At 47.2% G+C, this 26,359-nt stretch overlaps 1 protein-coding gene across 3 annotated transcripts in view; it reads left to right on the forward strand.

Annotated features, from left to right (window-relative positions):
- DNAH5 (dynein axonemal heavy chain 5) overlaps positions 1 to 26,359 on the forward strand; it is a 323,270-nt gene that overhangs the window by 258,557 nt on the left and 38,354 nt on the right. For all 3 annotated transcript variants that reach the window (XM_077353359.1, XM_077353360.1, XM_077353361.1), the window contains 6 exons: positions 1,605 to 1,719; positions 6,305 to 6,495; positions 7,494 to 7,615; positions 10,997 to 11,146; positions 16,957 to 17,202; positions 18,104 to 18,323. In XM_077353359.1, coding sequence (XP_077209474.1) covers positions 1,605 to 1,719; positions 6,305 to 6,495; positions 7,494 to 7,615; positions 10,997 to 11,146; positions 16,957 to 17,202; positions 18,104 to 18,323 — 1,044 coding nt within the window. The remainder of the gene's footprint in view (positions 1 to 1,604; positions 1,720 to 6,304; positions 6,496 to 7,493; positions 7,616 to 10,996; positions 11,147 to 16,956; positions 17,203 to 18,103; positions 18,324 to 26,359) is intronic.

Here is a 26,359-nt window from a genome sequence, read left to right on the forward strand (position 1 = left end):
TTTTGATGTGGAACACATCTTCTGGTGCGGCTCCTGGGACAGAAATGGGTATGGACATGAGGGAGCGTGCCAGAAGAGGCTGGGTCAGCTGCGGGGCACTGCAGCAGGCGACCTTTGTGGGAGGAGGCTGGGCCACCAGCACACTGCCCGAGGAAGCCTGGGGAGTCACGGCCCAGCGTGGAAGCCTGTTGGGCAGCGCCACCCTGCCTGGGGCATTGTGAGTTGGCCCAGAGACTGGGTGGGCCAGTGCTGCCATGAAGGTCAGGAGACGGGGGAGGGGGATCAGAGCAGGGAGTCTGGGTGGTAGGGAGCCCTCTGGGGGCCAGGGTGGAGGCTGCATGGCTCCCGGGTGAGGTGGGTGCCTCCAGGTTGCCGGGGGGCTGGTGCCAATGCCAGCGCAGGCCCAGATGTGGCCCTCCAGGCCAGAGGTGGCCGGGGCCCTTCTGGGAGGAAAGGAAAGGAGGGAGGGAGGGAGGGGGGAGGACTGTGTGTGTGTGCATGTGTGTGTGTGTGTGTGTGTGTGTGCGTGTTTGTGTCTGGGGGGAGAGACTGGGGAGTAGGTCAGGGAAGGAGAGAGAGGGGAGGGTAAATGAGGAGGGAAGGGCCTTTTGCGTGTATGTGTTATGAGAAAGAGAGGGAGGGAGGGAGGGAGGGAGGGGGAGGGGGATGGATTAAAGAGCTCCAGAGCAGGTATGTGTCCCACACACTGCGAGAGCCCGGGTGTCACTACTTTTAACTTTGAGGAGAGTAGCCCCATGTTACCGTAGGGATGCCACCCTGCAGGTGGGACCTGGGGATCCCCTGGATTTACAGCTCACCTCCAGATTAATTTGGATTCTGTTCTGTGGTATATTGACAGTCAGGAGGCAGCTATGCTCAAAAGCACTGATGTGCATAACTCATTGGAAACTGTACATTCTTAAAGCATCAACACTTCAGCTAGTTTTTTAAATGCACCAAAGCCACAAAAAGAAAAGGAGGGAACATATATTGAGCCCTTTGGTTTTAAAATAGTCAGCCAGGGTTGTCCCTGAGAAGTTCTTTCCAGCTCTTTAGCATGAGACACAGCTGAGCAATTGTTTAGCCTGATTCCATCAGACGTCCCGAGCTACACAGGGTCCACCGTGGGTGGGAGACCTCCAGGGAAGCCCGGGGGTGCTGCACAGAGGCTGGCCTCTAGTTACCTTGAAAAGCTCTTGTGGGGGGGGGGGGAGGGGGGCCATGAGGCCACTCTCTGCTAGTAATGTAAAACAATGTCTATTGAGACAAAATGCCTGCTGCCCATCAAGGGATCAGCTGAAAGAGCCTCACAAAATAAAATTAGGTCAAACAGTAGAAACAAGAGAGTGTTAAAATGAGAAAACCATTAAAAAGAAGCACATTTATCAACCTACATGATGCTCATAACCATCCTCAAATCATAAAAACAATTGAAAAACTCCACCCTCTAATTAAAAGCCTGGGTTAGAAGAAACATTCTAATCAGGTAAGTAAAAAGGGAGCAAGGTCAGGTCCAGCCGATCCATCCGTGCTCCAAGACGATCCATTTTTTCTACCTTCTGCATTAATCAAACTCCCCCCCCTCCCCCCCCCCTGTTTTGCAGTTGCGACCAGAGGCAGCATCCTCTACTTCCTCATCACGGAGATGAGCATGGTGAATGTCATGTACCAAACTTCCCTCCGGCAGTTCTTGAGCCTCTTTGATCTGTCACTTGCAAGGTAACTGCGGGGAGGGGAGAGTGGGCTGATTCCGGAGATCAGGAGGCCTGGCCTGGCCTGCTCTGGCAACACAGCAGATTGAATGCCCCGGGCGCATCCCTCAAAAACCGGCAAGACTTAATTGGTGGGAGGCAACCCTCCAGAAGGCTGGAAGAAGAAGCATCACATCCTCACTCAGAAATAGGAGTCCCCCTCCTGTCCAGAGGTGGCTTCACAGCCCTCCACCTCCTACCTTTTCTTTTCTCCCTCTCTCTCTCCCTCTCTCTCTCTCTCTCTCTCTTTGCTGTTGAATAAACAAAGTAATTGTTCCTTTTATTGCATGGTTGTTGTTGTTGTTGTTATGTGCGAAATCGTGTCCGACCCATCGCGACCCCATGGACAATGATCCTCCAGGCCTTCCTGTCCTCTACCATTCCCCGGAGTCCATTTAAGTTTGCACCTACTGCTTCAGTGACTCCATCCATCCACCTCATTCTCTGTCGTCCCCTTCTTCTTTTGCCCTCGATCTCTCCCAGCATTAGGCTCTTCTCCAGGGAGTCCTTCCTTCTCATGAGGTGGCCAAAATATTTGAGTTTCATCTTCAGGATCTGGCCTTCTAAAGAGCAGTCAGGGCTGATCTCCTCTAGGACTGACTGGTTTGTTCGCCTTGCAGTCCAAGGGACTCGCAAGAGTCTTCTCCAGCACCAGAGTTCAAAAGCCTCAATTCTTTGACGCTCGGCCTTCCTTATGGTCCAACTTTCGCAGCCATACATTGCAACTGGGAAGACCATAGCCTTGACTAAACGCACTTTTGTTGGCAGGGTGATGTCTCTGCTTTTTAGGATGCTGTCTAGATTTGCCATAGCTTTCCTCCCCAGGAGCAAGCGTCTTTTAATTTCTTTGCTGCAGTCCCCATCTGCAGTGATCTTGGAGCCCAGGAAAATAAAATCTGTCACTATCTCCATTTCTTCCCCTTCTATTTGCCAGGAATTGAGAGGGCCGGATGCCATGATCTTTGTTTTCTTGATGTTGAGTTTCAAGCCAACTTTGGCACTCTCCTCCTTCACCCGCATCAACAGGCTCTTTAGTTCCTCTTCACTTTCTGCCATTAGAGTGGTATCATCTGCATATCTGAGGTTGTTGATATTTCTCCCTGCAATCTTGATCCCAATTTGTGACTCCTCTAATCCCGCATTTCTCATGATGTGCTCTGCATACAAGTTAAATAGGCAAGGCGACAGTATACAGCCTTGCCGAACTCCTTTCTCAATTTTGAACCAGTCAGTGATTCCATGTTCAGTTCTCACTGTTGCTTCTTGACCTGCATATAAATTTCTCAAGAGACAAATAAGATGCTCTGGTATTCCCATCTCTTTAAGAACTTGCCACAATTTGTTGTGCTCCACACAATCAAAGGCTTTAGCATAGTCAATGAAGCAGAAGTAGACGTTCTTCTGGTACTCCCTAGCTTTCTCCATGATCCAGCGTATGTTGGCAATTTGATCTCTAGTTCCTCTGCCTCTTCGAAATCCTGCCTGTACTTCTGGAAGTTCTCGGTCCACATATTGCTGGAGCCTAGCTTGTAGGATTTTGAGCATAACTTTGCTAGCATGAGAAATTAGTGCGATGGTGCGGTAGTTTGAACATTCTTTGGCATTGCCCTTCTTTGGGATTGGAATGTAAACTGACCTTTTCCAATCCTGTGGCCATTGTTGAGTTTTCCAAATTTGCTGGCATATTGAGTGTAGCACTTTTACTGCATCGTCCTTTAAGATTTTGAATAGTTCAACTGGAATGCTGTCACTACCACTAGCTTTATTGTTGCTCAGACTTCCTAAGGCCCATTTGACTTCACATTCCAGGATGTCTGGCTCCAGGTCAGTAACTACCCCATTGTGGTCATCAGGGATGTTAAGCTCGCTCTTGTATAGTTCTTCTGTATAATTTTGCCACCTTTGTTTGATCTCTTCTGCTTCTGTGAGGTCCCTACCATTTTGGTCCCTTATCATACCCATCTTTGCATGAAACGTTCTCTTCATATCTCCAATTTTCTTGAAAAGATCTCTGGTCCTCCCCATTCTATTGTTTTCTTCTATTTGTTTGCACTGTTCATTTAAGAAGGCATTCTTATCTCTTCTAGCTTTTCTCTGGAATTCTGCATTCAATTGGGTGTATCTTTCTCTTTCTCCCTTGCCTTTCACTTCCCTTCTCTCCTTAGCTATTTGTAAAGCTTCCTCAGACAGCCATTTTGATTTCTTGCATTTCTTTTTCTTTGGGATGGTTTTAGTTGCTACCTCTTGTACAATGTTGCGAACCTCCGTCCATAGTTCTTCAGGCACTCTGTCTATCAGATCTAATTCCTTAAATCTATTTGTCACCTCCACTGTGTATTCGTCAGGGATATGATTTAGTTCATACCTGAGTGGCCTAGTGCTTTTCCCTACTTTCTTCAATTTAAGCCTAAATTTTGCAACAAGAAGCTCATGATCTGAACCACAATCAGCTCCTGGTCTTGTTTTTATTGACTGGATAGAACTTTTCCATCTTTGGCTGCAGAGCACATAGTCAATCTGATTTCTGTGTTGACCGTCTGGTGATGTCCATGTGTAGAGTCGTCTCTTGGGTTGCTGGAAAAGAGTGTTTGCTATGACCATTGTATTCTCTTGACAAAATTCTACCAGCCTGTGCCCTGCTTCATTTTGTACTCCAAGGCCAAACTTGCCTGTTATCCCGGTTATCTTTTGGCTTCCTACTTTAGCATTCCAATCCCCCATGATGATAAGCACATCATTTTTGGGCGTTGCTTCTAGAAGGTGTTGTAGGGCTTCATAGAACTGATCAACTTCATCCTCTTCAGCAGCAGTGGTTGGGGCATAGACCTGGATCACTGTGATGTTGAATGGTTTGCCTTGGATTCGAACTGAGATCATTCTGTCATTTTGGGGATTGTATCCCAAGACTGCTTTTCCTACTCTCTTATTGATTATGAATGCTACTCCATTTCTTCTGCGAGATTCTTATTGCATGGTAGAACTCACTAAAAGTTTGATTGATTTCCTGCAGAATTGTTGATTATCTCTTCTAACCTTCTCCCACACTAAGGGTCTGAGTTCTTCTAGCTATGGCATTCTGTGTGTGTGTGTGTGTGTGTGTGTGTGTGTGTGTGTGTGCCTGAGAAAGAGAGATGACATAAACGTTTGGAAAAATAGAATAGGAAGTTCTGTTAGGTGGTATGCAGGCATAAAAACATGAGGTAGCCTACAATAACCTGAGCTCTGATTCACTAAAGGTGACAAAAACAGTTTTCCCCTCCCAGTGAAATGGAAGACAGACTTGGTTTGCCCTTAAGTGGCAGCAGACACTGCTCTTCCTCTCAAAGGACTGCATGCAGAAAGAATGGGCCTGGCCATACACTCACCCGTGTGACTGCCAGGTAATGCAGGAGCTCAGTTTTGAGGCTCAAGGAGTCAGTGGGTGGCACAGTTGAGGCTGATGACTTGATGAATCATGTAGAGAGCCCATGCAGCAGAGATCCTGTGCTCAACAGCCACTCACCAGCAAGTCAGTGGCTAAGAAAACAAGAGGAGTATATTAAAGCCTCACTGAATTAAATATTTGTTTATTTAATTAGTCTCCAGCATGCTTTTGGCGCTCTGAGTTTGCATGTTCCCATATGCACGTCCATGCAGATTTTGTATATATCCCCCAAGAACTAGCAGCACACATGAGATTGATGCTTACGTGAGATCAATGGCCAGTCCAGCCTAGAATCCAAAGCATGAGATATTTCAAGTTGGGAGATACTAGGGGGTGAATCATTCTGCATTTTTGTTTTTATTTTTTAATTTATTTTACATTTATAGACCACCCTCCCCTGGGGCCCAGGGCGTTTCGCATAGAACTTAATGGAAGAGGAACAGCACAGAAAATCCCTGTAAACAGTAGATATCAATAAAACAGTAATATAATAGAACAAAGGAACAGTAGAGAACATGTAAAACTTACTACCACTGAGTTATGATTTCTGACCAGTTTACCAGCATGGACAAAAATCTTTTGAAACATTCTTTTGAAACGTGCTCTGTGGGTCTGTAACATATCCCACACTTATATCTGGCTCAGAACCCTCTGGCTGAGGGGTGGGATAGAAGTCATAGGTAAAATATAAATGTAAAACAAATAGCCCTAAAGCAAGCTGTAGGCAGTGAATGTATGCCGTTAGAATACTGTTCTTCTGAATTGTCTTGCCTGCGACCAGCCTTACAAAACCAGTAAAAAAATCAGTCAGGGCAGATAGCAACGAGGGTCAAAAGACATAACTGTGTGAAGCACAATATTGCCTTCTTCAGTCTTTGTGTGTGTGTGTGTGTGTGTGTGTGTGTGTGTGTGTGTGAAATAGGCATAGTGGTGTCAAAATCCCTTTGGGCTGGGAACTGAATAATGCCCAGTGTCTGGTTGGTTTGATCGTCACTGTGGCCCTCCTTGTTTCTATAGTAACTCGGTATTATGCTGTGCAGCTTTACAAAACTTTCTTTTCAAAATAAAAAATGCTTTTAAAAAACTCCACCCCATCATGTTTCATTTTCCTCCTCACCTTTTTGTACAGGTCTGTCAAGAGCCCCGTCACAAGCAAGAGAATTGCCAATATCATTGAGCACATGACCTATGAAGTCTACATGTACGCTGCGCGGGGGCTGTATGAGGAGCACAAGTTCCTGTTCACGTTACTGCTTACCTTGAAGATTGACTTGCAGCGGAGCAGAGTCAAGCATGAAGAGTTTCTAATGCTCATTAAAGGTCATAGGCAGTACATTGCATGCTTGCCATACTTGTTGAGTGACGGATCCAGATGTTTGTAGAAAACAAGGGTCCGGGACCTTTTCTGCACTGGGAATTTGTCCCGATTCATCTCTCATCCAGGGCTGGAGCAAATTCCCAGTTCTGCATGACATTGGTGCCATCCCAGGGCTGTCCTAGGCGTGGCCTGACTCAGGCCCTCACTTGCCCTGGGGCAAGGAAACATGGATAAATCAGTGTTCCCTTTTCTGCCCCGGGTGGAAATGGGCAAAGAGTAGGCTGCGAAAGAGTAGGGCCGTCCTGGCCTGGCTCCTCCCCACCTTCAGCCAACATAAGGCATCCCAGAAGGGACGAAAACTTTCCCCAGATCTCTCCGCTGCAGTACGTGACACAATGGAGCCGGACTGGATATTTTAAAAATGTTTAAGAATGCGATATTACGTTGGACCGCAATGCCATGGACTTAAAGTTGTTTTGAGAAACAGGGCTCCCCAGTGCAGGGGAGCCTTGCTGCCCCAGTTCCCGTGTGGGGGCACACATCCAGGGTGGGCGAGGGGCATTGGGAAGAGCCAGGAAGAGGTGGGGAAACCTGCCCCAAGGCACATGCCAGGCTGCAGCAAAGGTCCAGGAGCACCTTAAAGACTCACAGAATTTGTGGTGGGGAGGAGTTTCCGTGAGTCCTTCTCTCTTCTTCAGACAGATCCAGGTGTGTCAATCTGCCTGTAGAAGTTAAAAAAAGTTTTTAGAAAGCAAGAATTTAGGAGCATGTTCAAGGCTAAGAGAACTTGTGGCAGGGGAGGGGCTTTCCTGAGTCACTTCTTCAGATACTGGCCTCCTGCTCTTTTCTATTGCTCAGCGATTGACATTTCTCAACTGACCCAGTAAATTGTCATGTTTCCTGATGACCCTATATAAGTAATGCTAATGGATAATGCATGCTCCCTTCTCTAAAAACTGAACAACTCTTTAACCCCCTTTAAAATTCATCTCTCCTCTAGGTGGTGCTTCTTTGGACCTGAAAGCTTGTCCTCCCAAACCAGCTAGATGGATCCTGGACATGACTTGGTTGAACTTAGTGGCACTCAGTAAACTCAGACAATTTTCGGATATTCTTGATCAAGTAGGTAACTGACGGAAAGCTCAACATGGAATGACCTTATTGGTGGCCTTGCGCATCATTGTTATCGAGCAATTACTTCATATTGCGTGTCTTATGCCCCACTTGGAGGAAAAGGCAGGATGTGCAGAAAGAACTCAGCAAACATGAACTGAAATGCTTCCAAAACCAAAATCACTTCAGCACTGGTCAGCTGATTGTCATCTCCATTTTCCCAGAATGACACATGGTTCAGTCCTAAAGTGAGAGTGTCATAGCTGTAATCAAACATAAAGCATATATTGTGACTTCTTGCCACACATGCCTTTTGCAATTTGAGGTGATTTCTGCAGTGAACCATAAAAAGGAAATCAGGAATTTAGACCAGTGGTCCTCAACGGTTTTATCACTGGGGACCGGTCAACGCTTGACAATTTTACTGACGGCTGGGGGGGGGTAGTCTTTTGCCGAGGGATGTCGCGGCCACCTGAGCCCCTGCGCCGCTTGCTTTCCTGCCGGTGCCCCTGACTTCCCGCCGCCCGCTGGGGGGTTCTGCCAGTAGCAGCTGTGCAGTGCCATGCCAAGGGGGAGCCCCAGCCCTGGCGGCCGCCAGAGAGCACGAAAGGTGTGCTGGCGGCAGTGTGGCCGGGCAGCCCCCGAGGCAGCAGGATGAGGAGGAGCTGCAGCCTGGTACCGACTGATCTATGGACTGATACCGGTCCCTGGACCGGGGCTTGGGGACTGCTGCTTTAGACGACTCCTTGTTCAGGAGGAAGGGACAGTGTAGGCATACCAGCCCAAGATGAGTGAAAGTGGGCTACATCTTTCCCCACCTTGTTTGGCATTCCCATATACTAACTGAGCTTTTCCCCATGTAAGGTTGAAGAAATTTCTGTTGCAAAACTGCAGTTAGAAATGTTTATTGTCTATCTGGGATCCTACATAGATGATATTTAGAAATGGTACATACAACGAGAATGCACGTTTAAAATGCTCAGGGGAGGCATTTTAGCTACTAGAATTCAAAAGGCCTCTCTGTAGATGACATGTAAATTCTGAGCCATCATCTTCTTATTTCACACAAGCCATCTCAACTGCATTGTCCTTTCAGGGGCAGCCACACCCAGGTGCCTTCCACGGCTTCTGACCCTTACAGACACGGGGTGACTCTAGGAAAACATATTTCCAGAGTTACTACCATTATGTTGAGCCTCTTGTGGCGCAGAGTGGTAAGGCAGCAGTCTGAAAGCTCTGCCCATGAGGCTGGGAGTTCAATCCCAGCAGCCGGCTCAAGGTTGACTCAGCCTTCCATCCTTCCGAGGTCGGTAAAATGAGTACCCAGCTTGCTGGGGGGTAAACGGTAATGACTGGGGAAGGCACTGGCAAACCACCCCGTATTGAGTCTGCCATGAAAACGCTAGAGGGTGTCACCCCAAGGGTCAGACATGACTCGGTGCTTGCACAGGGGATACCTTTACCTTTATCATTATGTTAGGCTCAGGAGAAGGTCCAAGAAAAGCATACTGAATACCAGGCAGATGCCAAGTTCACTTCTGAGGGATCAGTATATGCATAGCATCAAATTCTGCAAGATTGTACCTATTAACTAAATGCCACACCAGTTAGAGCTATTTTACATCCCCTAATACTGTGCCACTTTCTTTGTTGCCAGGAGAAGTGTAAAACCATACCCAGAACACTATCTGGCAAAAATCAATGGATTTCCTAGAATCTTAGTACTTCTGTCCCTGTGCTTATTCTCTCTCTCTGCACCCAAACTGCAAAGCTATCTCTCATTGGGGGCAGCTAAGTCAGTAGGCATGACCTCTGACACCTCTTCCTAAGGAACTATAGATGCCATATTTAAATGCTTCTGAGCCATGGCAGCTGATTCTAGATGCAGGAATTAGCGAATTTTAGGAGATACAAGAGGAGACCAATTTTAAAACTAAATTGTCTATATTGAAAATAAATTAAAAATAAAGCCAACACACTTGCACACAATGAAAACTAAATAAACACATAGAATAAGAAAAACAGAAGCAAGATGGTGCAATAATTTGGGGGAAAGGAAGACTAAATCTCCCTTCATGATGTGCAGAAATCCCGAAGGAGGAACCGCAAAAGCAACCAGTACTCCAGATGTATGTGGGATATCCAGAAGATAAACACACACTGAGAAATTCCAGTGTGTTCCTTAAATGTTGACAAACTGGAGCGTGTCCAGAGGAGGGCAACAAACATGGTGAGGGGTTTGGAGACCAAGATGTATGAAGAAAGGTTGGGTGAGCCTGGTCTGTTTAGCCTGGAGAGGAGACGACTGAGAGGGGATCTGATAACTATTTTCAAGTATTTAAAATGGTGCCATATAGAGGATGGAGCAGAGTTGTTCTCTCTTGCCCCGGAGGGACAGACCAGAATGAATGGGATGAAATTAATTCAAAAGAAATTCCATCTAAACATCCAGAAGAAGTTCCTGACAGAGCGGTTTCTCAGTGGAACAGGCTTCCTCGGGAGGTGGTGGGTTCATCTTTGGAAATTTTTAAACAGAGTCTAGATAGCTATCTGATGGAGAGGCTAATTCTGTGAAGGCAAAGGGGTGGCAGGTTACAGTAGATGAGCAAGAGGGTTGTGAGTGTCCTGCATAGTGCAGGGGGTTGGACTAGATGACCCAAGAGGTCCCTTCCAACTCTATTATTCTATGATTCTATGAAATAGCTAGATTTGTATCAGGAGGCTAAGTTTGGACTCTGTAGATCCTAAAACAATGAACTTGATTTAACTGCCAGTGCAAGATAAATCTAAGAGACAAGTGGTGTCAGATTAACCTTATCTCTTTTTTTTTTGAGAAAGTTACTATCTTGCTAGATCAGGGGAATGCTGTGGGCATAGTTTGATTTCAGTAAGGCTTTTGATAACATTCCACATGAAATTCTTATTCACAAGGTGGTAGAATATGGTATGGATCCTACTAGGTGAATGGCAGATTGCATGCAGAGGGTGCTTGTAGAAGGTTCATCATCTTCTTGGAGAGGAGTGATGAGAGGAGGGCCTCAGGGATCTGTCCTGGGCTCTGTGTTGTTCAACATCCATAAATAATTTGGACCCTTATTAAAGGGGTCCTTATTAAATTTCCAGAATGACACTAAACTGGGAGGGGGAGCAAACACACCAGAAACACTGTGGGTAGGCAGGTGGTTGTGAGTTTCTGTATTATGTTGGACTAGATGACCCTTGAGATCCCTTGCAACTCTTTGATTCTATGGCTCTCCTTTTCTTTCGCTCTTTCACTCTAAACAAAGGATCTGTCTAGAATGCCTGCAACAGACATGTGAAGCACTTTGCACCTGAAAAGTCTTTGTGTATAAGGAACATAATCTGCATCCTTCCCCATTGGCCTAACAGGTCTCAAGAACAGAAAAACAATGGAAAATCTGGTTTGATAAGGAGAAGCCAGAAGAGGAGCCTGTTCCCAGTGGCTATGACCAGGCTCTAGACTGTTTCAGACGCCTCCTCCTCGTGCGGTCTTGGTGTCCCGACAGAACCATAGCTCAGGTAAGCAACACTTTTTGACAGGGCTGTCAATAATCTGTCGCCCCCTGACTACAGATTTAGTGCCCAGCTTGGCACCTCTTCATAACTAAGAGCCCTGAGCTCATGGTGTGCCTACTCCGTCAACAGTTACAACGTATGTTCTGCTTCAGGACAGAGGGAGACAGTCCGATAACAACTACTCTTCTTGATTTGTGCTCTCTTGACATGACTGACTGATTGGACTATCCCAGCTAGAACAGCACATATTATTCAGCACAGATTTGTCAGCTGTCCTCCCACCATGTTTTCAAGGACAAGGTCTTGATAAAATTGCACTTAAGTGAGCATCGAAGAAGGAAAGAGAAACTGTGTGCCAAAGCTTTGCCAGTTAACCTTCCTTCCAATAATAGGTACCTTGGCAATTCTAAACTTGTCGACTTGGACTGCCAAGGTCAGTTGTGAAGGGATGACAAATTCTCTTTCCAGGGAGTTGATGTATTTTAGCTGCTTTCCTTTCTAATCAGCAACAAGAAAGCCACCCCCCCCACACACACACACGCTTTAGTTTTATATTTTTTTTTCTAGCATATGGATTGGGTTAGGCATAAAGGCTAAATCCATGCTTTCTATAAAGGCTTCTAGTTACATGCAGGTTGGGAACGTGGAGTCAGGAATTTTGGTTTTTTTAAGGTTTGGGAGGGGACATTGGCTATTAGAAGCCCCTTCTGCTGTGTCAGACCTTTGGTCTCTCTAGCTTGGTGTTGTCTCAGCTGACTGCAAGCGATTCTCTAAGGCAATGTTTTTAAACCTTTTGACCATGGAGGACCCCCCGAAATATTCTTCAGTCTTCAAGGAAGTGATGTCAGCTGGCCACACCCCCGGAAGCCACATGTCACCAGAGGTGCCATCACCAGACCACTCCCACATATCAGGACATGATGTTGCCAGGCTTTTTTCTGTGCTGCCAGAATTGGCCTAGATATTAGAGCCGCCCCACCTACTTTCACACATTGCTAGAGTTGCCAGCCTCCGGGATCCAGCAATCTCAAAGAAGTACAACCTGATCCCCTTTGCTTCTTGAACAGAACAATATTTGCAGAACAGAACAATAAGGCTTGCTGGCTGCTTGCTCTTCTTCAGGGAGAAGGTGCCTGAGGTGGATTTGAGAGGCCGTGCCCAACGCTTGAGTGAAGGGGCCGGGCCTCTCTGGGCAGAATAAGATGCCCTCCCTCCGCCAGAAGCCTCAGGTCCAGCTGCAGTCTCTTCCTCCTTGCCTCCCTTCAGTGTAGCCTTGCAGAAACCGGCCCTGCTCCTGCTGGGAATGTTAAACAGATGAGAATAGGAGAGAGGCATGATGGATCAGTTCAGCCCTTTGTCACGGAGTCACCAAGTCCTAGGGGCCATCAGGAGGGCCACCACCTGAGCAAGAACTCCAGAGGACCTCCCTCCAGAAGACCTCCCCCAAGCACCAAGAAGACCCCAGAATTGCCTCCTGGGCAGGGTTGCAGAGTCTGGATCTGGAGGGAACCCTGGGCAGGGGTGATGGTGAAGGAAAGTTAGTGACATGATCCACTCCCCCCTCCCCCCTTTGCCCTTTCAGTAGGACTGTATTCTTGCTTAAATTATGGCTGACAAGTTAATGACGTGGGCAGGGCCTGTGGTGTGCTCGTTCTCTCACAAGAGAGAGGGTGTCAGGGACACACCTTGTGGTGAGGGGAGGGAGGGAGTGAGCGACAGGGGCAGGTGAGTGGACAGGCAGGGGGTGGTAGCAGCAGGTGCTGCCTGGCTGGCTGGCTGGTTGTGTTGCTTGGGTTCTGTGGACATGCTCGGGAACTATTCGATTAAACTTGAATCCCACTCCCTGGGATTCGGGGCGTGGGTGGCTCGCTTTCTTGCCTTCTTCTCTTTATCCCTTCTAGATACCTCATGGACCCCTGGGAGTCTGGGGATCCCCAGCTGGAAATGACTGCGCTAAGGAACTGTGGCAAAAAAGCCATCGACGACCCTATTGCTGGTGTCGTGTTAATTGATGAGACCAGTTGAATCCAAGATTTTGTGCCTATGACATGGGCACTTACAGAGCTATGGGCCCTTAATCAAAATGACTTTTCTCAGCATGGGATGGCATTATATTCAGTAATGCCTGCGGGAAATGTGTCCATACAGAGGGAGCCAACCTCTGTATGGGGATAAATCAGCTGCTTTGGGCTATGTTTTTATCCAAAAGCTCCAACTTTGTGGAAAATGTGACTGTAGTCCATACACCTCTGTGGAGTTTGCAAGGAATTGACTGAGCGTCTCCCAATTTTGCACACTGCATTTCCTGCCCCCTGACTGCCTACATCATACAGAAGAACAGAAGCACAAACTATTGCCTGAATATTTCCCAGCTGGTTTTTGTGAGAGGCTCACAAATGCAGAGTGTGGGAAAATGTAATAGTATTCAGTTTACTGATTGGCCATAGGCCATTTCAATCCAATATAAAATGTACACAATCAAGATTTGAAGACAAAACACATGAACTCGTAAGGAGGAATGAGGTGCAAACATTATCAAATAGATTCCTGCAGGATAATATAAATACAGTATAGTGAATCATAATAATTAAATCTCCAGCCTGATCCTGCAGTTTAGATCCTATCTTTCTGTCAGGGAGGGCAAACAGTACAATGTGGTGGGTGACACAGAGGAGTCATTGTTTGATCATAGAAAAATCAGAATTTCAATTTTGGAATGACCTGGGGTAGTACGAAGTACTCTTTTAATGAACTTGCCTTGTTCATCATAAAAGAGGCAATACATTACATAGTGTGCAAGGTCCTCAACCACTCCCTTATAGAATCACAGAATCACAGAATCACATGCAAATTAAAGATGCAAATTAAAATTTTGATTGCTTTAAAATATTACAATAATGGTTCTTATACACAAAGGATCTATTTAGATACATTCTGGTATTCTAATCAAGCATACATTTTGCATATCATGTTACCCACAGGAAGATCCAGATCAACTGCTGCCTGCTTCTGCTCTGGCCTTTTGCTGAGGGTTGTGAGGAGAGCAAATGGCAGGATCTCAAGCGGCTGGGTAGCCAAGGACAGAATCCTAGAATCATAGAACCATAGAGTTGGAAGGGCCCATACAGGCCATCTAGTCCAACCCCCTGCTCAACGCAGGATCAGCCTTAAGCATCCTAAAGCATCCAAGAAAAGTGTGTATCCAACCTTTGCTTGAAGACTGCCAGTGAGGGGGAGCTCACCACCTCCTTAGGCAGCCTATTCCACTGCTGAACTACTCTGACTTTGAAAAACGTTTTCCTGATATCTAGCCTATATCGTTGTACTTGAAGTTTAAACCCATTACTGCGTGTCCTCTCCTCTGCAGCCAACAGAAACAGCATCCTGCCCTCCTCCAAGTGACAACCTTTCAAATACTTAAAGAGGGCTATCATGTCCCCTCTCAACCTCCTTTTCTCCAGGCTGAATATTCCGAAGTCCCTCAACCTATCTTCATAGGGCTTGGTCCCTTGGCCCCAGATCATCTTCGTCGCTCTCCTCTGTACCCTTTCAATTTTATCTACGTCCTTCTTGAAGTGAGGCCTCCAGAACTGCACACAGTACTCCAGGTGTGGTCTGACCAGTGCCGTATACCAGTGGTCCCCAACCTTTTTATCACTTTGGGGACTGCTAGAATCCTTCTCATGAAAAGATTTGGGATTGTTTCTAAGTTATTAATCGCTTGTTCATTCCAGCCCCAGATCTCTGCTCCATAATGCTTGGAAGATATTACTTTGATGACAAATAGTTTAATGGCAGGATCAACCGGGCAACTCCCTCTGGAGAAGAATTTTACAATAGTCCCCATTCTCCTCAGGGCAGCTGCTCTCAAATTTGATAGATGCACCCTCCATGTTAATGTTTCACTGAATTTTATGACTCTGAGATCTGCACTGTTCTATTTGATTATCCAGAATACTCCAAACAATTGGGGGGGGGGAGTCTCCTGAAAACCATCACTTTGGTGTTAAGGTGATTTAAAGACAAGGCTTGAGACTTACAATAGAAGTCTAGGCTGTCCCAAAGTCTCTCCAGCCCTATTCTGGTCAGCGATATCAACGCCATGTCATCAGCACACAAGAGGACAGAAATACTGGGAGCCATAAACTGGGCACCCTCCAGCATTTCTTCAACATCATTAATATATCAGTTGAACAGCAGGGAGGCCAACACCCCCCTCCCATTTTGCACCTTTATTGACAGGAATTTCCCCTGCCAGAGCACTTGAATTCCCTACCTTGATTTTAACTGTAGTATTTTGGTGGAGTTGTCTCATTAGATGCACTAAACATGGATCCAACTGCAGATTCAGGAGTTTCTGCTAAAGTTTGTTCCTGTCCAATGAATCCAAGGTTGCCCAAAGGTCTACAAAGGCCCCATCTGGGTTTCTCCTAGCTGCAGCAGCCAGAGGATGCCGGGTTTGGCAGTGTCCAGTTGTGGAGTGCCCCTTCTCAAAGCCTATTTGTTGTGAGCTTCAGATATTAGTGTATCCACCCAGTTCTCCAATTTCTTCCTCAGGAAGTTACCATATAGCTTAGATGCTACAGGCAGTAAAATGATTGGTTGATAATTCTGTGGCTCAGATCTATCACCTTTTTTAAAGGTAGGGACCGTGATACTAGAGGTCCATCCCAGGGGAAGCGTTATGAATTTGTGTAAAGAGTTTAGCAAGGACTGGAGCCCACCATTCACTAAAAACTTTGTCACACAGCAAAGGGATATGGAACGTGTAATAAGTTTCCACAGGTAGAATATCACCAGAGTGAAATCGGCAAGGCTGCTGTAGAAGTGACCCCTCAGTATTGTAGAAGTGACCCCGTGGGTTCATTCACAGGCTAGATAACTCTGTGTTTATCCCAAGCTGCAACTCATGACACTGGCTTTGTTGTATATTCAGTTTTCGCCTTTTCTGACCCTTTGACTTCAAACAACATAGCGAAAACAGGCATTCCAGACTCATTTTATCACTTGCAGTGGTTGGCCTAATGCAGCCTTTCTACTATCATATTGTGGATTTGTCAAGAATATGAGTAGCTCTCCTTGTAGAGCTATTTGGCATAAAGTAAATGGCATGATTAAATAATTCCTATGTCATAAATAGGCATGGGTGGTTCGGCCCAGATCAGATGAAAAATACCCGTCAATGCTGATTCCGGTAGTTTTTTGACTCATCAGAGCCAAACTGTCCATTCCCTGCATCCTAACAGCCAGATCAGGGTAGTCAAATCATGGCTCTGTGATCTGGGCATGATTTGGCCCATTTAAATGCCCCCCCCACTTTCCCAGGCAGCACCTGAAGAGGCAGGGGGCAGAGTGTGAGCTGAACACCGGATAAGGACCGGTGCCCTGCCTGCCCTTTTCAGCAGCTCTCTCCAGACTCAGGAGGGATTGGAAGGGAGTGGCCAGCCTGTCATTATCTGCTGTTTGGTGGGTGTCCTCTTCCTTCCTTCTCAGGTGGCGGAGATGTGCTCTGCTACCTAGGAAGGGAGGGATACACGTGCATCCCCCCCCCAATGAATCGGAAAACGTGAAGGGGGATTCATACCAGAATTGATTCTGGGCGAATTCTTTGCCCCCACACTCCCCTCCCCCATCTTATTTCTGATCATGCTGTCTGGTTGAGGAGGGCAATGGAGACTAAGCAGCAGGTGAGGCAACCGTGAAGCAGCCTGCGCTCCCTCTCTCTCCCCCGTGTCATTTAAGAAAGGGGGCACTGGGTAGAAGGGCATGTTTCATAGGGAGCTCATATTGATTACTTTCATTTTTCTCCCCAGGCTAGGAAATACATTATGGACACAATGGAGGAGAAATATGTGGAAGGAGTCATCTTAGACCTGGAGAAGACCTGGATGGAATCTGACCCCCACACCCCTCTCGTCTGCTTCCTTTCCATGGGTTCCGATCCCACGGATTCCATCATCGCTTTGGGCAAGAGGCTGAAGATGGAAACCCGTTATGTTTCCATGGGCCAAGGACAAGAGGTCCATGCACGCAAACTTCTGCAGCAAACCATGGCGCACGTAAGACAGCCTGAATTGTGTCCGTTTTTGCATTCTTCAAGACGTAGCCCAAAATGTGCCCACCTAGTTTTGAGCCCAGTGGGGGAAAAGGGGGGGGGTGCTGATCCATGCAAAACATGTTTGCTCCCATCTATTTCATTTCTATCCTTCCCTCCTCAAAAAAGCTTGGATCCCCCCCTCCCCGCCATTTTATCCTTGGAACAATTTTTAATCTGGCAAAGAGCGACTGGGTCAAGATCCACACAGCAACCTGTGTGCCAGAGTGGGGATTCGGCCCCAAGAGCCCCAGTTCCTAACCCAGCACTCTGAGGACGGCTCCTCATTGGCCCCGGTTGTAACGGGAGATGACAAAGGTTGGACGGTCGCCGTTCATATCTAGTGAAGACAGACACAGGGCGGCTCGTGGGTTTTGTCTCCCCAAGCAAGGACAGCCAGTGGAATGCAGAGGCACCAGGTCAAAGGGGGGGGGGTGGACTAGATATTACAGGAGATGAAGCCAGAAGAAGGGCCAGGCTCCGGTGTTCAGTGGCCTAATCTGTCTAGATATAGCTGAATCCAGCAATACTTGGCCTGCCATCTCCAGAAACAGAGGGGTGATTTTTGAAGCCATTTGCGTGTGGAGGGTCAGGGAAGCAGCAGAGTGATGCTCTGGTGCTTGTTCTGCCTGGAAGTGACCTGCATTTGAGTTATGTCCCTGGCCGTCAGCCAAAGCTGGGTTTTGTTCTAATGCTATTATAAGAGATGCAGATTGAAATGATATCTTGGTGCTGCTCACCCCAATTGTGGTTCAGCAGCAGAAAATCTCCTATTGCAACCTGTTTCCCCGGTGGCCTTTGTGTAGCATGGCAGGGTGGGGGGGGAGAGGAGGAGGGCTCTCACTGGTGCCGTTTCCTTCCCTCAGGGCGGATGGGCCCTTCTGCAGAACTGTCACCTGGGGCTTGACTTTATGGATGAATTGATGGATACCCTCACGGAGACAGAGAGCATTCATGAGGCGTTCCGCCTGTGGGTGACGACAGAGGTCCACAGACACTTCCCCATTACGCTCCTTCAGATGTCTATTAAATTCACCAACGAGCCTCCGCAAGGACTCAAAGCGGGTCTCAAGAGAACCTATGGAGGTGAGTGCCCTTCCTACGGAAAGAAACCCGCTCACCGTTAAGGGCCTCGGGGGCTTCCCAGGAGCTCCTGCTCCCTTTTAAAAACAGATGAAAGTCCCCACTGTCAGACGGCAATGACCCTGGAGCCACTTGGAGCAGAGAGCCCGTTTGGTGCAGTGATTAAGAGCACAGCCTTGGATCTGGAGAGCCAGGTTTGATGCCCCACTCCTCCTCCGCAGGCAGCCAACTGGGGGACCTTGGGTTAGTCACAGTCCTGTCAGAGCTGTTCTCATAGACCAGTTCTCTCAGAGCTCTCACAGACCTGCCTACCTCACAGGTGTCTGTTGTGGGAAGAGGAAGAGGAAGGTGTTTGTAAGCCACTTTGGGGCTCTTTCAGGTAGCAGAAAATGGGGTACAAATGACCAGCTCTTCTTCTATAGGTCCAAAATTGTGGTATAGCCTCTTCCCACAGGAGATTTCACTTTGCCTTTCCCTACTGGTTTGTGGAAATAGCTGTAAGACTTACCTTTTTAAGGAAGCTTTTATACAAAGGCTGTTTGGGCATTATTATGAAGGCATCTGATATAACATGAGAGCTTTGGGTAGACAAAATTTACAGGAGGGCGGGAGTGTGGGGGTTTCATGGGACCACTATCGGTAAACCAGGCCCAAGGCCATTGGACCCAGAAATAAAACAGGAGCTAGGGCACAGGCTTGCACTGTGTCTTTCCTCCCTCTGCTCCCTGCTTGAACATGAGGCTGAGCATGGTGAAGAGGAACAGACTCTAATCCCAAGGGCTGGGTCTGCAAGCATGGGCAGGAAGCTGGGTTGCCAACCTCCAGGTGGGATCCATGAAATCTTCAGGAATTACAACTAATCTCAGGGCATTAGTTCTTCTGGAGAAAACAGTTGGAAAGAAGGACAGAAGGAAAAGGGAGAGAGAGGGGAAGGAAGGAAGGAAGGAAGGAAGGAAGGAAGGAAGGAAGGAAGGAAGGAAGGAAGGAAGGAAGGAAGGACAAAATAAAAAACGAGGATGAAAGAAGGAAGATGGAAACATTGAAAGGAAAGAAAGAGGGAAGGAGGGAGGGAGGATGGAAGGGAGAAAGAAAAAAGGAAGGGAGGAAGGAACACAAAAAGAGAAGGGAGGGAAGGAGTTAAGGAATGAACAAAGAAAGAGAAGAAAGGAAAGAAGAGAGAAAGAAAAAGGAATGAAGACAGAAAAAAGGGAGGGAGAAATGAAGGAAGGAAGGGATAGGAACAGAACGATTGAAAGGGGAGAGGGAAGGAGGAGGGAGAAAGAAAGAGGAATGGAGGGAAGGAGAGAGAGAGAAAGATTCCTGCACACACACACACCCATTTGGGGGCAGATGCAGAGGAGTACCCAAAGGCCACCTTGGACCCTATGTGCTGGAGGCAGTATTTTCTCCATCTTCCAGCCCCCCCCCCCCGTGGGACTGGAAGGCAGCCTTTTCTTTCCTGCATGTCCCACCCACCCCAATTTGGGAGAGCCCAAAGACCACTCTCGGTTCCATTGGCTTACAAGGGGGCTGGGCCCTTTCTCTCACGGCCATCCCAAATGGAGAGCCGGAGGCAGAGATGAAAAGGGGGGCAGTCCGTTCTACCGTTCCCCTCCAAATTCACAGAGTTCTCACCACAGTATAGAACAGCAAAGTGGCAAAACAACCAAGCAACCAAGTAACACGCCTCTGGATCACAGCTCCAACACACTTAGCTCAAAGTTGGTAGCAACACCAGCAGCAACAGCAGCAGCAGGGGTAAAGAGAAGGCCAGGATCACGTAGAGTTGGCAACAAACTAATCACAGTATTCCTAGTACCTGCTCCCTCCGTGGATGAAGCCTGTTTGGTCTGTAGTCTGCAGTTTTAAGCATAACCTTGCAGCCCAAAGGTAGCAAACACCAGCAGCAGGTACAGAAAGAAAAAAGCAATGACTCCTCCACAAATGACCCAAGTAAGGCTCAAATAAAACAGTGTCCGGTTGTTTCAAGAAGCAGAGAAAGTCTTCTGTGTCGCAGACCGGAGAGCAATAAGACCATAGCAGTTCAGTGATATAACCAGCAGCTGCAGATAACTGCAATTAGCAAATTCACAATGAGGCAACGACCAAGGTCAAAAAGATATTTGCTGCTTTCAAACAGCTTCAAAAAGGCCTTTTGGAGGATTTTGGAGGCTTATCGGAAGAGCGTTAATGAGTCGCTCTCACTCCGCCGCCATCTAGAAAGATTCAAGACTCATGATTCCCTCAAATGTCGCCTGAGGTAGATTTTTGAAGATCCCTCCTCGGGAGGGAGACTGTTTACATGGATGTCGTGTCCCTGACACGTTGCACCATATACTTCTGGTGTGTCCTAAGTTTGAAGTATTTCATCGCCTGTAAGCTAATTATCTGAAGAAATTCAACATAGTCGACCATGAGCTCTCAGCTCTCAGCTGATCTCCTTTCTCCAGAATCACGGACAGAGCATTAGGATGCGCAGGATCAGCCCTAAGCATCCTAAAGCATCCAAGAAAAGTGTGTATCCAACCTTTGCTTGAAGACTGCCAGTGAGGGGGAGCTCACCACCTCCTTAGGCAGCCTATTCCACTGCTGAACTACTCTGACTGTGAAAAACTTTTTCCTGATATCTAGCCTATATCGTTGTACTTGAAGTTTAAACCCATTACTGCGTGTCCTCTCCTCTGCAGCCAGCAGAAACAGCATCCTGCCCTCCTCCAAGTGACAACCTTTCAAATACTTAAAGACGGCTATCATGTCCCCTCTCAACCTCCTTTTCTCCAGGCTGAACATTCCCAAGTCCCTCAACCTATCTTCATAGGGCTTGGTCCCTTGGCCCCAGATCATCTTCGTCGCTCTCCTCTGTACCCTTTCAATTTTATCTACGTCCTTCTTGAAGTGAGGCCTCCAAAACTGCACACAGTACTCCAAGTGTAGTCTGACCAGTGCTGTATACAATGGGACTATGACATCTTGTGATTTTGATGTGATGCCTCTGTTGATACAGCCCCAAATGGCATTTGCCTTTTTTACCGCTGCATCACACTGCCTGCTCATGTTTAGTTTACAATCCACAAGTACCCCAAGGTCTCGTTCACACACAGTGTTACCCAGAAGCGTATCCCCCATCCAGTAGGCATGTTTTTCATTTTTCTGACCCAGATGCAGAACTTTACACTTATCTTTATTGAATTGCACCTTGTTCTCATTTGCCCATTTTTCCATTGTGTTCAGATCTCGTTGAACTCTGTCTCTATCTTCCAGAGTATTTGCCAGTCCTCCCAATTTGGTGTCATCTGCAAACTTGATGAGTAGTTCCTCCACCCCCTCATCTAGATCATTAATAAATATGTTAAAAAGTACCGGGCCGAGCACCGAGCCCTGAGGTACCCCGCTACTCACCTCTCTCCAGATGGATGAAACACCATTGACAACAACACTTTGAGTGCGGTTCTCTAACCAATTCCCTATCCACTTAACTATCTGAAAATCCAGATTGCAGTCCTTCAACTTATCCATCAGAACATCATGGGGAACCTTGTCAAAAGCTTTACTAAAATCCGAGTATATGACATCAACCGAATTCCCCTGGTCCAGCAAACCTGTTACTTGGTCAAAAAAGGAAACCAGGTTGGTCTGGCAGGACCTGTTGGAGACAAATCCATGCTGACTTCCTTGGATCACCAAATTGTCCTCCAGATGTTTGCAGATCGCTCCCTTTAATATCTGCTCCATTATCTTCCCCACAACAGAGGTCAGACTCACTGGACTGTAGTTTCCCGGGTCATCCTTCCCCCCTTTTTTGAAGATAGGAATAACGTTTGCTCTCTTCCAGTCCTCCGGGACATCTCCAGTCCTTAAAGAGGTTCCGAAGATGATGGACAAGGGCTGTGCAAGTTCTCTGGAAAGTTCTTTGAGTACTCTCAGGTGCATTTCATCCAGACCAGGGGATTTGAACTCATCCAGTGCAGCTAAATGCCTCTCGACAACCTCTCTATCAATGTTAACCTTCCACCCAGACACTATGCTTTGGCTACGGCCATCTCTAGATGTGCCTAAACACTTTGACCTGTGGGAATAAACAGATTTAAAATAGGCACTAAGCCTTTCTGCTTTCTCTGCATCCTCCGTTAGATTTTGTCCATCCGCACCCAACAGTAGGCCTGTTGCCTCCTTTACTTTATGTTTGCTCCTCACATAACTGAAAAATCTTTTCTTGTTACAATGGGCTTCCCTGGCCAATCTTAGCTCACTCTCAGCTTTGGCCTTTCTGATGATTGATCTACAGTGCCTAGTAACCTGTAGATACTCATCTTTAGAGCTCTGTCCTTCCCTCCATTTCCTGAACATTTTCCTTTTCTTTCTTGGTTCCTCTTGAAGTTCTCTGTTCATCCAAATAGGCTTCTTAGAGCTCCTGCAGTGTTTTTCTGGGATAGTCATTGATTGAGCATGCAATAGCTCTTGTTTGAGTAGCGCCCACTCTTCACATGCTCTCTTCCCTTCCAGCATTCTTGTCCATGGTATGACACTCATCATTTCTCTGAGTTTATTAAAATTTGCCCTATGAAAATCCAACATCCGCGTCTGGCTACAAGCTTCCTTGGCTCCCCATCTCAAAAGGAATTCTATGAGGACATGGTCACTTCCCCCTAGGATCCCCACCTCCTTCACCTCATTCACCAACTCTTGCCTGTTGGTCAGTATTAAGTCCAGTATGGCTGAACCCCTTGTGGGTTCATCTACCATTTGATAAATGAAATTGTCAGCCAGGCAGGTCAGAAACTTGCATGACTGAGGACGCTTCGCAGAGTTTGTTTCCCAGCACACATCTGGGAAATTGAAGTCTCCCATGATGACAAGGTCCTGCTGCTTGGATATTTTCTCAAGCTGCTCACAAAGTGCAGCATCCACATCCTCTCGTTAGTCAGGTGGTCGGTAGCATACACCAACCACCACACTGTTTGTTTTCCCCTCGCTTATTTTCTTCCAGATGCTTTCCACTGTAGATATGCTCTCCTTCACTAGAATTTCCTGACAGGTAAGCCCTTTCCTCACATACAGTGCCACTCCTCCACCTCTTCGATCTATTCTGTTTTTTCTGAACAGTTCATATCCATCCACCATTACATTCCAGTCATGAGAATCATTCCACCAAGTTTCTGTGATGCGTACTAGATCATACCTTTCCATCAGCATGAGAAGTTTCAGCTCTTCCTTTTTATTGCCCATGCTTCGGGCATTAGTATAAAGACATCTGAATCCTTTTACTTTTGGTTCCCTATGAGCTGGCCTTGCCGGTCGGGCTGCCCCCGATCGTTTTCCTTCCGTACACTCCGTATGCTGATCGTCTCCTTCCCCTTGTGGCTTTAGTTTAAAGCTCTCCTGATAAATCTCCCCAGGTTCCTGCCAAACACATTCTTCCCCAGTTTCGATAAGTGCAGTCCATCAGGTGCTAGTAGGCCTTCCTCAAGAAAGCCTATCCCATGGTCCCAGAAACCAAATCTCTCCTGCCGGCACCAACTACGCAGCCACTGATTCACCTCCATTATCTTCCTCTCCCAACGCATTCCTCTTCCCTTGACAGGCAAGATTTAAGATAATACCACTTGTGCCCCCATTTGCTTGAGCTTCCTCCCCAGATCTTGATAGTCTTTTTTAATAGGAGCGATGGTATTCAGGGACATGTCATTCGTTCCCACATGGACCATCACAAATGGGTAGTGATCCGTAGATTTGAGGAATTTGGGCAGCCGTTCTGAAACATCTTTAATTTTCGCCAGATTGAAGATTGAAGAGAATACCAAGATTGAAGAGAATACCACTTCATGGCAGACCTGGAGCAACACTTCCTGAATACTCACCCATTCACACATCTCGTTTACCTGCGATTCATTGATGACATTTTTGTTGTCTGGACACATGGTAAAGAAGCCCTGGATACTTTCCACCAGACATACAATGACTTTCACCCCACTATCAACCTGACAATGAACCAATCTACGCAAGAAATACACTTTCTGGACACTACTGTAAGAATAAACAATGGATGCCCAGAGACTACCTAATACCGGAAGCCTACTGACCGGCAAACATACCTGCATGCCTCTAGCTACCATCCTGAACATACCAAACAATCCATTGTAGACAGCCAGGCTTTACGTTACAACCGCATCTGCTCCAATCCCACAAATAGAGATTCCCATCTAAATGATCTACAACAAATCTTTTTGGAACTAAAGTACCCAGCTAGGGAGGTCAAGGAAAGATTAACAAAGCCAGAAGGATACCAAGAGAAAACCTAGAATCATAGAATCACAGAATCATAGAGTTGGAAGGGGCCATACAGGCCATCTAGTCCAATCCCCTGCTCAACGCAGGACTAGCCCTAAGCATCCTAAAGCATCCAAGAAAAGCGTGTATCCAACCTTTGCTTGAAGACTGCCAGTGAGGGGGAGCTCACCACCTCCTTAGGCAGCCTATTCCACTGCTGAACTACTCTGACTGTGGAAAACTTTTTCCTGATCTCTAGCCCATATCGTTGTACTTGAAGTTTAAACCCATAACTGCGTGTCCTCTCCTCTGCCGCCAACAGAAACAGCATCCTGCCCTCCTCCAAGTAACAACCTTTCAAAACCTGTTAGAAGAAAGAGCCAAAAGAGAAAACAACAGAACACCACTATTGGTTACATGTAGCTCTCAGCTCAAGACAGTACAACACATCATCAGTGTCTTACAACCCCTACTGGATAATGACAGTTCATCTTCGTGGGTTCTGTGCAGTCCCACATGGGTTCTGCAAAGATCGCAGGCCTGCTTTCGAGAAATAACTAGCTAACTTAAAGCTCAAAAACACTCCCAAGAGTGCTAGCCCCTCCCTTCACAGGCTGACTTTCCCGCCCAAAGTCACGTGATGTGGGAGGAGCTAGCAATCTCCCCTCAGTCCTTTTTTGCTGCTGGTAGGAGAAGGACGCTAGCTAACTAGCTCTTCTATTCACCTCAGGTGAGAAAATAATTCTCTGACAGGAAATTTTTTTCGAGGAGACTAAAATGGCTGTATTTTTAAAATGTTGTCAGTGTGGAGCCAAGATGGCTCAATCTGACCACCATACTTCTTGCCTACTTTGTTTGGGCGAAGGCCATTCAGTGGCTACATTCCCTTCTTGTTGAATACTCACTCTGAAGACTCGAGATGAGAGAGCCAGGCGCTTAAAAGCAGCTCTTTGGGAGAAGTCCCTCATGGCTCCTGAAACTCCAGGGCCTTCTTTCTGCAGCTCCCCCTCAGGGGCCTTCTGGACTGGACAAAGCGGCCTCAGAACCACCTAAAAAGAAAAGAAAGAGAGCTGTGCCACGTTCTAGAGCCTCATCCCCCTTAACATCAGGGACATCGAAAAGAGTCTTGAGGCAAATCTCCCCCTCACCACTGAGACAACGATCGGGGTCGAGAGGCCGTTGGAGAGACGGGGCCTCTGCGTCGAGTGCGGCTGTACGAGCTGATGACTCATCCTTACAGCCTTTGGCGCCGGCGCAGCCTGTTGAGCCCTCGACATCGATAGACATTCCTGACATGACGTCTGAGCCTTTGACGTCGAGAAGTCCCCAGCTTGAGGTATCGGAGTCGCAGCCGGAGCAGTAAACTGATGCTTTGAGCTCTCGCCTATGACATCGACGCTGACTGTCTTCATCAGCGTCATCTGCTGAGTCCTTGATCCCTATGATGGTCCCGGCGTCTTGGCTTCGGTGGGGCCAGGCGTTGCCGAAGGAGATGCCTTTTCCGATACATCGGTCTTAGCCTTTGGTTCCGGCTATGCATTCGGCAGCTAGGGGCTCAGATTCCAATTACAAGCCTATACAGCAACAACGTCAGACCTCTTCGTCTTCTCAACATCGAAAACATCTTTCTCCGCCGGTTCAACGTCGCAATCAGCTGCCACTTCAAATCAGGAACATTCATGCTCCCCGTCCGCTCAACGTCGAGGCGATCGCTTATCTTCATCTCCCGGTCGACGTCGGGAGCAGTTTTCTCCACCATCTGTGAGGAGTCA

The sequence above is a fragment of the Paroedura picta genome, chromosome 9 (genome assembly GCF_049243985.1).
Source record: "Paroedura picta isolate Pp20150507F chromosome 9, Ppicta_v3.0, whole genome shotgun sequence".
NCBI lineage: Eukaryota > Metazoa > Chordata > Lepidosauria > Squamata > Gekkonidae > Paroedura > Paroedura picta.